General features: G+C 43.8%; 1 protein-coding gene across 2 annotated transcripts in view; it reads left to right on the top strand.

Annotated features, from left to right (window-relative positions):
* RBM33 (RNA binding motif protein 33) overlaps positions 1-12,829 on the top strand; it is a 128,226-nt gene that overhangs the window by 52,189 nt on the left and 63,208 nt on the right. For both annotated transcript variants that reach the window (XM_032840274.1, XM_032840273.1), the window contains exons 6-7: positions 7,099-7,270; positions 12,444-12,652. In XM_032840274.1, coding sequence (XP_032696165.1) covers positions 7,099-7,270; positions 12,444-12,652 — 381 coding nt within the window. The remainder of the gene's footprint in view (positions 1-7,098; positions 7,271-12,443; positions 12,653-12,829) is intronic.

Raw genomic sequence — 12,829 nt, 5'->3', positions numbered from 1 at the left:
ACCTAAAATAGGCTTTCCTACTCTAGACCTTCACGGGAACGGAATCCTTAACTCTGTGTCTCACTCTCGTGTTCCACGTCATGTTCCCGAGACTCGTACGTGTACTTGTCAGTAGTTCACTGCACGTTAGGGATATGCCATGCGTGTTCATTTTCCCGATAGGAGATATTTGGGTGGGTCCCTTCCTTCCTTTCTTTTCATCTTTATTTATGGGGCGCCTGGGTGGCTCAGTGGGTTAAGCCTCTGCCTTCGGCTCAGGTCATGATTTCAGGGTCCGGGAATCGAGGCCCGCGTTGGGCTCTCTGCTCAGTGGGGAGCCTGCTTCTCCCTCTCCCTCTGCCTGCCGCTCCGCCTGTTTGTGCTCACGCTTTCTCTCTCCCTTCCCCTGGCAAATAAGTAAAGTATATATAAAAAAGATCTATATTTGTTTGAGAGAGAGCAGAAGCAGGGCAGACTCCCCGCTGAGCAGGGAGCTTGACGCGGACCTCGATCCCAGGACCCTGAGAACATGACCCGAGTTAAAGGCAGATGCTTCACCCCCTGATCCACGCAGGCACCTGGGTTTTCTTTTCGTTTTCTTTTTTTTTAAAGTCATGAGTAATTCAGCTGTAAAGATTATCTTACATATCTTTTAGTGGATGTAGCTTTTCATTTTCCTTGGTATTAACTGTGAATGGAATTACTGAGACAGAGTAGAAGTTAGTTCTATGGGAATCCACCAAATGGTTTCCCAGAGTGGTCGTATCATTTCGTGCTCCCGCGGTCTTGCCTGAGAATCTCCATTCGCCATCACTCATAGTGTCCGTTGCTTCCATGTAGTCCTTTCACTTGGTGTCGTTATGCTTCCAGCGTGTTCCTTTGATAGCTGCTGGTATTGCGTGCCGTTCCGTGTGCTGATTCCACTTCTAGATCTTCCTTGTGTCCATTTTTAGTCTTTAAAGATATGGGTTCTTTTTCATCTTTGTCTGTGTATGCTGTGCACAGTCTGTGAATGCCACGTAGAGAATATAAATTGTCTCTATATGCTCTGCATAGAACAGACATTCTCTAAAGCTCCTGTTTGTGTGTTCTAGGTAGATGTTTTTTTAAAGATCTGTTTGTTTATTTGAGAGTGAGAATGCACAAAGAGGGAAAGGGAGAGAGAATCTGAAGCAGACTCCGCACTGAGCACAGAGCCCGACGGTGGGACTCGATCCCACAATCGCAAGATCATGACCTGATCTGAACTGAAAGTCGGACGCCTAATTGACTTGGCCACCCAGGTGCCCTTAGATCGACAGTCAGATGTATAGACAGACAGGTGTTTATATGTATAGTGGGTATTTTCTCTGAGCCTGTGGCTTCTGTTCAAATTTTCTTAAACGTATCTTTTCATGAGCAGAAAATTTTAATTTGATGAAGACCAGGTAATTCTGTGACCCAAGAAATCTTTATCTATCCCAGAGCTGCAAAGATACTAGCCTGTGTTTTCTTCTGGAAGCTTTCTTAGCATTAACTCTTTGTCGTTTAGGTCTGTGATCTGTCTCAGCTATTATGTTTATGTGTGTATCTGAGTTTCACTTTTTCCTCTATGTCTATCTGATTGTTGCACCATTATTTGTTGTAAAACCTTCCTTTCCCATTGAATTGTCTTAGTGCTTACGTTGGGAATTAATTGATCATTTAAGTTTGGGGCTCTTTCTGGAACCTCTCTTGTTCCCTCGCTGATACTGCACTGTCTTGCTTACCACGGCATGGAAGCTGCTAATGTAAATCCACCGGTTTTGTTTTCCTTTTCAGGATTGCTTCAGCTCTTCTAGGTCCTTTGAACTCCATATAAATTCTGTAACTGATTTGCCAGTGTCTGCTGAAAGTCTGATTGGGATTTGGGTAGGGAATGCATTATTACCTTTCCATCAGACTGGGGGAAAACTGACGGCTTAGTGATCGTGTTACGGTTAACACACACACTTAATTCTTCATATCCTACCTGTGCTTTGATTTCTTTCGTCTCTTGGAAAGAAGAGAAATACCAAAGGCGCGCCCTCTGCCTGCTTCCTGATGGTGGGGAGTGCGCAGTGTTTCATCAAGTCAGTGACCGGAGCTCACCGCAAGTTGGTGTGTGTTTCATCAGATTGAAGCTCTTTTCCGTATCTCGTTCGTTGAGAATGAGAAATGGCTGTTCAATTTTGTCAGTGCTTTTTCTGCATCTTTTGAGATATTCCTGTGGTTTTTGTCTTTTATTAATGTGAATTAAACTGACTTTTAAAAAACTGTTACCTATACTCCAGACTTTTTTAATTGCCCTTTAACAAGGAATTTTGTATGTGCTCTTACTGTTCTGGGATCTAGTCTTGGGGTCCACGCTGTTGTGTGTGTCCCCTCTGGTCTGCCTGCGCTTCATGACCATGCCAGTCTAGAGCTGCGCTGGCCGCGTAGCCCATAGCATGTGTCCTCCCGTCTGGGCTCGTCTGATACTTTCTCATGATTACGCTGGGTCATGGGGGGGTTGGAAGGAATGCCACAGAGGTTGGCTGCCCTTGTCATCCATCATACCACTGGGTATGGGACCTCTCTGCCAATGTCACTCTTGATCACATGGCCACGTCCTGTTTGCCAGTTACAGGTAGTACATCTACAAAGTATGGTCTTTCCTGTTCGTGCTCTGTTCCTTAGAAGCAAGTCCCTCATCGTCTGCCCTTCAAGGGCGGATGGACTGGAGTTCTGCCTCTGGTGGAGGGAGGGTTTGGGGGCAGGGGTGCTATCTACATATATTTAGAATTTTTCTCTAAGATTTGGTAAATTAATTTTTTTTGTATCTTAAATCAACCTTGTGCTTCTGGCTAACCTCATTTAGTTGTGATATATTTTCCTGTTTTATATTTTGCTAGATTCCACGTGCTTTTGTTTTTTTTTTTTTTGAGGAATTTTGTGTCTGTATTTATGAAGGATAATGGTCTGTAATTAGAGTTTTTGTGCAATTTGATTGCTCCGTCTCTACAACTTGTAAATTTTCACCATTTTTTTTTAAAGATTTGTGTATTTTGGAGTGGGGGAGGAGAGTGTGAGTGAGCAAGCAGTGGGGAGGGGGCGAAGGCAGGAGGAGAGAGAATCTCAAGCAGATTGCCTACTGCATGCGGAGCTTAATCTCAGGACTCTGAGATCATGACCTGGGCCGAAATCAAGAGTCAGATGCTTAACAGACTGAGCTCCGCCAGGCATCCCTAAATTTTCACAATTGGTAGAATTAATACTTGTATTTGATTTCTATTTCTTAGTATAATAAAGAATTATTCTCTATTAAAATATTCTGTAAACATTAAAAACTTTCAGTAAATTTTTAAAAACTATGTTCTTTATGCTTCTCCCCACCCTGTTTCAGAGAACACCTGTTTTTGTTCCCCTTGGGTTTGGGAAAGAATACTGAATTTTCTTTTAAAAAGCTTAGATCACAGGTTCATTTCAGAATTATCTGGAGAACTTAAAAATATCTGCAGGCCTGGATCTTGCTTTCCCTTAGACTTTCTAATTCTTTTTTTTTTTTTTTTTTTAAGATTTTATTTATTTGATGGAGAGAGATCACAAGCAGGCAGAGAGGCAGGCAGAGAGAGGGGGAAGCAGGCTCCCCACCGAGCAGAGAGCCTGATGCGGGGCTCGATCCCAGGACCCTGAGATCATGACCTGAGCCGAAGGCAGAGGCTTAACCCACTGAGCCACCCAGCAGCGCTAGACTTTCTAATCCTTTATACCTTTGACCCATGAACAGTGCTGGGGTTGGGGTCACTGGTCCCCCCTCTCAGTTGAAAATCTGTGTGTAACTTTTAACTACCTCAGAACATCACTGCTAAGAGCTTACTGATAATAGTCGATTAACACCTATTTTGTATGTTATATGTATTATATACTATATCCTTACAATAAAGTAAGCTAGAGGAAAGAAAATGTTAAGACAATCATAAAGAAAAGACATTTACAGTACTGTGTTTAACCAAAAAAAAAAAAAATTCACATACAAGTGGACCTGTGCATTTCCAACTTGTGTTGTTCAGGGGTCAACTGTATGTGGCAAGATTTTGATAGAGTTGTCTATTTTTAAGAACTTTCATGATGGTTTTCATGTGTACCCTCTGTTAAGAATTACAATTACATCTGTCAGGTTTTCAAGATAATTAAGTAGTTAAAAATCAAGTCTCTGTGTATTTTTGGAAAGCCTAATAATGAGATCACAGATACACATATTTAACTTCATACACAATAGTATCTTACGATAATTTGATTTTTATGTCACCAGCACTGTTCTTCATTGGAGTTTTACTTATGAGTAGAATACTAGCTGGTACTTGTTAAAACTGTGGCGAGGGGCGCCTAGATGGCTCAGTCATTAAGCGTCTGCCTTTGGCTCAGGTCATAATCCCAGGGTCCTGGGATCAAGCCCCACATCAGGCTCCTTGCTCAGCAGAGAGCCTGCTTCTTCCTCTCTCACTCCCCCTGCTTGTGTCCCCTTTCTTGCTGTCTGTCTCTCTCTGTCAAATAAATATTTAAAAAAAATGTGGAGAAACTCAGCAGTTGGCAGATAGGTTATTTGATTCTGTAAATCATAATGGCCAAAAAAGATGCCTTTTTTTCCTTTTTTTGAGCCAGTGTTTAGAATAAGAGGTGCTCAAAGGCACGAGTCTAGCTCAGTGCAGGTTGTCCAGTGGTCGGCTGTGGTTGAGGCAGGCGAGGCCAGGCCGTGGTTTAGCGTGAGGGTTCTGGGCTTGTGTAGTCCTTCGTGTCATTCAAGGCTTGACTGGCCTCTGAGACTTCAGCCAGAAGCTTGCCTTCCAGGAGTTCCACCGCTCAGAAACTACCGTATGCGGTCATTTTGCGGTCCTGCCTTCCGTCCGTTTCTAATCAGTGGCAACTGGTGTGATGTGTTCTCCGGAGACCGGCCTGGGAGTGGACTCGTTGCAGCGTGTGATCGGCTTCTCTCCTCGGGCAGGGCTTCTGTGATTTCGCCCCACGTGTATGTCCGTAGTCGATTCCCTGTTGCTGCACGTGAGCATTGAGTGGCTCCTGTCACGTAGCCGTTCACTTACTGTCGATCTGGTTTCGGTGATCCAGAAGAGAGCATAAGTATGTTCCTACAGGCTCTTTCTGTGAACGTAAATGATTGTTTCTCTTGTGTGAGATGTCCGGGAAGGCGATTTGCTGGGGCGTAGACTGGGTTGGTTTGTGTCCGGCGGGCATTTGCTCCAAAGAAACAGTTTTCAGCTCGTCCTTGTCCTCTCTTGATTTCTTAGGTGGAGATTCAGATGCAAAATAAACTTTATGGATTTCAGTCTTGTCGTGTTTTATGTTAAACTTGCTCGGAAAGTCTTTGCACTGGAATTTCTGTTAATGGCTACATTAGAAATGACCATTGTAGGAAGTAGAATCTTTGCTTTATTGGTAGCCATTTCTTTCTTCCTCTGTGGCCTTGCCACTCAAAACGTGTGGTCTCTGGACCAGTGTGTTAGGAGTTTGTTAGAAATGCAGTCTCGGGCCCCACCGTGGACCTGCAGAATCACAGTCTGTTGTAACAGGATTCCCGGGGATGGGTGTGAACGCTGGATTGGAGCAGCGCTGCTCTGGAGCCTTATGGAAGTGGGAAGCGTCCTTCGTGAGTGAGCCGACCTTTGAGCAAGCCCGGCTGGGCCCAGCGTCCGTGTTACTCATTTTGGTTTCAGATGTTCAGTAAGACAGTAATACTGATCTCAAATGAGCAAATGCCAAGACATGGGTACTTTAAAATTCCGCGGTAGACTGACTGTCGGAATACTGGAAGGTGGTGGTGTCATCGTCACTATACAGTCATCATTTTATCTTCAGGTGTTTGAACTCCTGAAGATGTTAGAGACGTGAGTATAGCAGTGAGTATGTGCATTCGTAGTTGATCTTTTTGCACAGAAAGTGTTGGGGAAAGAATAGAAAACAATTATATTTTGGTTTATGTTAAACTTTTTCTTGTGCATTTTCTAATAAAGTGGTTCATCTTTGTTTCCTTTGAGAGTAAAGGACATTTAAAATTATGAATCACGAAAATAAAGGGGCAAATTCTGTTTTCTTTACATTTACAAAAAGTATTTAAATGAACCTCGCACTTGTAAGTCCGTATTTTATCTCCCAGGAGGTTACCTAGACTTCTAGTGCAAGGGGGAAAGTGGTCAGTATCAATGGGAATATCAGGGCTAAAGTAAGAATTGTTGATGAAGAAATTTTTAGTTGGGACTAGGCTGGGCAGTATTTCTGTAGGAATGCTGATATAATAAAATAAAAGATAAAAGCTGGTTTTAGCATGACTGAGAAAAAAACCTAGCTTCGCTGTTGCAGTACTCTGAGCCAGAGGCAGTGATAAATGAACTCTGGATGTTGAAAGAAGGGAGAGGCTAAGAGTGAGGGAGGACAGATTTTTGGAGTCTGAAGAAACCAACCAACCTAATAGCAGTTTTGGAGTGCGTGCCAAGAGTAGAAATCATGGCAGAGGAGGTCAGGAGTTACTGGGAATATTGAGCCTCTGACAGGAAAGAGTGTGCTCTCATCAGATGTAAGTCACATGGTGGGACGTATGCCGATGACTCATGGAACTCCAATGCTGGCTTAATGTATATGTTGAATTTTGCTGGAATCTGGATCCGGCTTGAGGCCAGCAGTGACTTTTTGAAATTTATGGTTCTTGGGCCCCTTGGCTGGCTCTGATGGTCGAGCATATGACTCTTGGTCTCGAGGTTGTGAGTTCAAGCCCAAAGCTGGGCACAGAGCCTACTTTAAAAAAATTGGAAAAAAAAAAAGAAGGAAGAAGTTCATGTTTTCTCTCTCAGAAGTATAAGTAAAAATATATTGTGTATTAATTACAAGGAAGACTTGAACTTTTTCTGACTTTGTTTTTAATGTTTGAAATTATTTGTTCCTGGAAATCAGGTTAGTGTTTTACATGGCCTTGTCATGGAACATTTTACAGTATCTTTACATCTTAAATATAAAGAACCTTTACGCGTGTGTGTGTGTGTGTGTGTGTGTGTGGATCACGCTTCAGTATTTAATTCAGAAGGATGTGAACTCAGTCTCAGTCCCTTTCTGTTTTGTGTGTCGGTGCTCTAGGGAGGTATGGAAACTTTGGAACTGCAGAAGGACATAAAAGAAGAATCCGATGAAGAAGATGATGATGATGAAGAATCTGGACGGTTACGTTTCAAAACTGAAAGGAAAGAAGGAACAATTATTAGGCTCTCCGATGTGACTAGAGAGAGAAGGAACATTCCAGAAACTTTGGGTAACTTTTTTGCCTGTCTCCCATCCTTCTTCACTCCCGTGTCCGCTTCCTTCGTCGTGCTGTCATGACGGCTCAGATGGGCAGAAACCGTTGGACTCCATAGGTTACTGCGTGTGCCGTCCAGAGTGTGCATGGGCTGCGTGACGTTAGAGCTGAGTTACGGTGCCGTAAAAGTCATTCTGTGAAAATGACTGTCTTCTGGACTAAAAATATTTGAATAAAGTATCTGATTGCTTATTTTTTTAACAGCTTTTTCTTTTGGAGTTGATGGCTTGGACCTGCTCTCAGGCATATACCGTGCAGGTCCTGCTGGCTCTGGGAGGGTGGTGTGGGGGTGGCGCAGGGCCATTTGATCCTTCTGGAAGGCTGATTCTGGACCAGACTACTCGTATTTTGTTCCCGTTAGTGTTGTGATAACCATCTTTTTTCTGTTTTCTTTTCCTGGATGTGATTTCCTCTCCATGTTTTATGAGCTAAGGTACCTTGTTCATAGACATGATTGACTGACTGTCATTCTGAGCAGACACTGCTTTGCAGGACCCGCAGCAGGCCGTTGCTGAGAGCGGAGAGCCCTTCACTGGTCACCCTCCCCTCCCCCTAGGGGTTTGATTTTTCCAGTGTCCAGTGCAGAGGAAAGAGCAGAGGTTCTCCAATTTGAGCAACAGAATCGCCTAGAAGGTTTGCTGAAACACAGATTCCCGGACCCACTGCTAGCTCTCTCGAGTCTGTTGGTTCAGGACACTGCACAGGGCGGTTGTGTTTCTGAGGAGTTGGCAGGTGGTGGTGCCCCTGCTGCTCTGGGATTCTTCTTTAAGAACGTCTGGGGTACTGTGCTGTGTTCTCGGGCCAGGGGAGGTCATAGAGTTTACCCGTTGGGATACTGTACTGTATTCTAGGGAGAGGACGTGGGACGGTGGGGGGATAGGGTTTACCCACTTTCAGGTCAAAATAAAAATCGAGGAACTAACTGTCAGTCACTACATTGATCACTTCTTAACCATTTTTTTACAGTCCTTTTCACTTGGAAACATGAACATGGGTCTGTAAGTGGCAGATGGGACTTCTGCATGAGGATGCCAGGCGCCCAGTGTATACAGACGAACAGCGAGCCTGTATTTCCATGTTACCTTTACGAAGCGAGATTTATGGGGCGATTACTGGTGGACTCCTGGCAGTCTCCACTTCTTTGCCCTCTGATTTCCCCCTCCTCTAGCTTTTGACCCAAGAATGCTCTGCACTTAGCTCAAGTTATGCTGTGAAGTTGCCAGTTGGGCTGAAGCAGGACGGCATAAGTTGCTAAGAAGGAGGATGTGCCGTCGGTCTTGGGAACGCAGGAGGATGGGAAAGAACGGAAGGGCATCTTTCAGCAGGAAGGATAGGTAACATTACACACTAGAGCAGATGTCTCAGGCTCGGGCTGGAGTAGGATGAAAAGGGAGAGTGGACGCCCCAGGCTGAATGGCACAGAGGGAGAATTCATCACTTCTCTGCGGTTTGGTAGTGGCTGTGGCATTGTTCTCCCAGGTGGTGGAACTTGTGTGTCACGTCATAATAACGGGGATAGCTGCAGGTTCTAAGGGTGTGACGTCACTCGACAAACATCGAGAAGGGCCTTTTTCGTCTATAGCCAGCTTCCTGTAGGCCAGCGTGAGGGTCACTTTCCCCTGAACCTCGATGCCTCTCCCACCTCCTGTCCTCAGCCGGGGTCATCTCTGCGTTGTACCTGCCCCGGGCACTGACAGCCCAGGTGTTCGACCTGCTTGTGTTCACTCACCGTCTCTGTGGCTTTCATTTCTCCATCTCAGGACCTTTGGCTCATTTTGCTCTCTTCAGGGTCATTTGTACCTCCTGAGAGAAGAGGTTGGAAGGGGTTAGTGGTAGGCAAGCTGGAGCCTTTAAATACAGGGGTAGAGAGTCTGGGGTCCTTAGAGGTGGAGCGGGGGCTACAAGCGTAAGCAGTTTGGACATTTGCCGTTCTTTTAAACATTAAGAAATTAACCCCTGGGGAAAAAAAAATATATGTTTATAAACATTAAGAAATTACGTTTAAATGCATTTGTGCTGATTTAGCCAGGTAATAGGGCAAGTGGAAATGGTGCTTAAATGTGTCTGTCTCTGCTCCATATGTGTGAGCCCTGACATAAGCAAGCGTAGCATTCGAAACACAAGTTTTCTAGTAACTCAAAGTTAGGGTTATTCCCGGTACAAAAAGGATTTTTCTGTCCCATTTACAGATGGGTTTCCTAAAACAGTGTACTCTCTTATTACCCTGACCCCACCCCCACTCTCCCAACAAAAGATTAGTTTTACATAAAAGAAAATACTGATTGAGAAAGAGAAGCTGCTACGGTGTCTGGTAAACCATAAATCTGCATAAGTTTTACCCGTCAGGCTGTCAGTTCCCGTGCGCTTGGTAGCAGGTAGCGGTTTCAGGTTCTGTACAGAAACACCCAACATTTATTTGACTGTATATAGCTGTTTACCTACTCCTTGTAGGTATCCTGCTGCCAGAGTCTACATGTCATCTCATATAATACGTATTTCTTGACAAGTGATGTTTCTTTGAACATTTTGAAGACAAAAATGATTTTGTCTTAATCATTGATTGATATTGAGAACCTTCCACTCTTTAAAAAGAAGCCTGAAATCGTGCTCTGGCACCCCCTTTTTCTGACCCTTTGACCCTGCGTGTGGGTAGTGAGTTCCCTACACAACCTACAAGGGTTGGGTTGTTGGGTCTCACTTAGTTATTCTCGTGTTCAGATCGGGGACGCCATCGTTCAGTGGGTGGGCCACGGAGTCGTGTACAGCTCCAGAACCTGGTACGCAGTCGCTGATGTGGATTTTGAATTCAGGTAGAATTTTGGGCTTTCCTGTAGGTTAAGATCTTAAGTAAGGAGTCAGCCAGCATTCTGGGAGCTAAGCCTTCCAGAAAATGTGACTTTTTCTCAGTCTCCCTGAGGGTGGTACAAAACCACATGCTTATTAGCAGATAGAGTTGCTCATTCTGTACAAAGGATGCCGTAGGGTCTAAGGGTTTTAATTCTCTGTGGAACGCAGCTGAGAAGGGTTTCTAGAACTGATACGTGTATGGGAGTAATGTATTTTGAATGGAAATGCCAAAAACCATCTCTAAAAAGTAGGTGTCAGTGACTGGTTTTTCTTAAGTCTCAGCACAGAAGTTCAGAGCTGCTGCTGCTTTGGCCTTCAGAGGTGGACCTGAGAGTTCCTTTGAGAGCAGTACACGTGGTACCTGAAAGACTACTTTCAAGTTAGGCCTTTTTTTTAATCCATTAGTCTGTGAGTAGGCATCGAGATTTTGCAGTATTCTAAATTTTACTGGCACATGTAAATGTTAAATTGCATTTTATTGCTTTAGCCTAAAGAAAGAACATTCTTACTATTTCCACATATTGTTCTCTTGAAATAATATCCTTAGTTAATTTTGTTTAAGGCCAAGGACCTGTGGGAAGAATATTTTCATCTAGTAATAAACCGTTCGAGACGGATAGTGCCAGCCGTAGGATCCTGCCTTCAGTTTACGTGATGGTCCTTGTAGTACAAGCAAGGTTTTTTTTTTTAAAACAAATTGCTTGATCGAAATTCTCTTACAAAAAAATTCAGACTATCATTTGTTATTTTTATTTTGCCAGATAAGCTGTGTATTCTATAAATATTTATCCATTATGTATTCGTCCAACTACTATAAAAATTATTTATATGCAAATGTTATTAAACACATTGTAGGCAAGGACAATACAGTATAGAACTTTGTTACATTCAACTATGTCTCTTTACTTTAGAATATGGACATAGTTCAGAAAACACTTAAGAGGAAATTAACATTTCAGTTGAAGTTACAAATGTAATTTCCATCCTGTCATATTTTGGTGACCTTTTGTGACAGCTTGTCTCAATTGGAGGAAAGCATTTTTACTTGCTGATTAAAGATGTCATTTGAAACCATTTTATTACTGGGGATAGTGAAATTAATCTTGACACTTAGAACCACTAGAAAAATAATTGCTGATTCACCGCAAAAAATGTGTATATGAACCAATCATGTAGTCAAGATTAGAGTAAAAGTCTGTGCTTGTTAAGAGGAGATTAAATTTTCTTTTGAATGGGGTCTAGACTTATTTGAAGGGGAGGGCAATACCATAGAAACAATATCAAGAAAATGAAATGTGGCTTAGAGATTTTGGAAGAGTTTGGTGGTGATTATGGAATCCAAGGTAGAAGATGAACTGATAATGTTTAAAATTTGCCCTTCACTGTGGAAGAAAGTGTAAGAATGCCTCTCGGGATTCAGTGAAACCTTTCGAAGGTTTACGTTTGTTAATGTAAGGTACCCCAATTCAGGTAATAATTTTAAAATAAAGGAACCGTATGAGTCAGTCAGCTTTTCTCTTTTAGGAATTTATAATAATGTGCCAGCTGAAGTTTTTTAGGGCCAGAGTCTGTGTTTTTTGTGTCCTTAAAGCATTGGTCAGAGAGGTGAGCATCTCGCGGGTGTCCCACAAGCATTTGCATTAATGAGTTTTTTCTTCTGTGCCTTTGCTTTCATCTGATAGAGCTTCCCTATCAGACTGCATGGATAGAAGTGTTTTTTCACAGAGTAAAGGTCTGTTTTGATAAATCTGAAACGATAATGAGTTTTCCATTGTATGAAGTTAATTGATTTGCAGTGTTTTCACGGATAGTTTCGTTTACTTCAGCATAACCAGTAATGTGTTTTATTTCATTTGGAGTCTGTGTGCCACTGCACAGCCCTGCTGCCGGTACTGGTCTCACCGAGCGCAGTGCACTGGCCGAGCCCACTCCTCGCCGGCACCGCCCGCCGGTACTGAGGGAGGGATGGCGGCGGCTTGAGGGCTGTGTGAAGTCGGGCCCCAGCGCATTCCTTTAACTTCTCCCTGCACATTTTTGTGGTCTCTGGTGAAAACACTGTGGCTCCTGTGCCTCACTACAGGTGAGGTTCACGGGCGGGCCCCATCTTCATGTAACAGGTGTCACTAACATGCTACGAGTGTCGCTGCCAGTCTGCTGGCCCCCTGTGGGTGAGGCCCACGCTGCCTCGGGGTGTCTTGTCATGTGAATCTTCCCTGTTTCTCCTGTAGATCTAGTTTCGGCTCTTGGAAGAGCTCTGACATCTACCCATCTTTTCAAACAGAGCTTTCAGCGGAAGCCAAAGCTGCGTTGCTGGAATTCGAAGAAAGAGAGCGACAGCACAAGCAGGGGCGCTATGGTTCGAGGCGGGGCGGAAGGAGAGGAGGCTCTGTGGTGTGTCGTGGAATGGGAGACCAGAGGAGAGACAACAGCGAGCGGGCGAGAATAAAAGATCACAGACCGGCCCTGCTTCCGACGCAGCCTCCTGGCATGGTAAGGGTTAGTTTCACGGCGACAGTCCGAGACTTTAGTACAATGAAAGTGTGCCTCCATGGGTTTCAGACTCGGGGTGTATCTCCTAGTCTGAAATTAAGGTTTTATCGTAGGAATAATGGCGAAAGTTTCTTTACAATACGCGCTCACTTGTGGTCCAAATTCACTCCTGGTATT

The sequence above is a fragment of the Lontra canadensis genome, unplaced genomic scaffold (genome assembly GCF_010015895.1).
Source record: "Lontra canadensis isolate GAN:19392208 unplaced genomic scaffold, GSC_riverotter_1.0 scaffold111, whole genome shotgun sequence".
Classification (NCBI taxonomy): domain Eukaryota; kingdom Metazoa; phylum Chordata; class Mammalia; order Carnivora; family Mustelidae; genus Lontra; species Lontra canadensis.
Note: the sequence above shows the minus strand (reverse complement) of the source record. Positions and strands in the feature narration are given on the sequence as shown.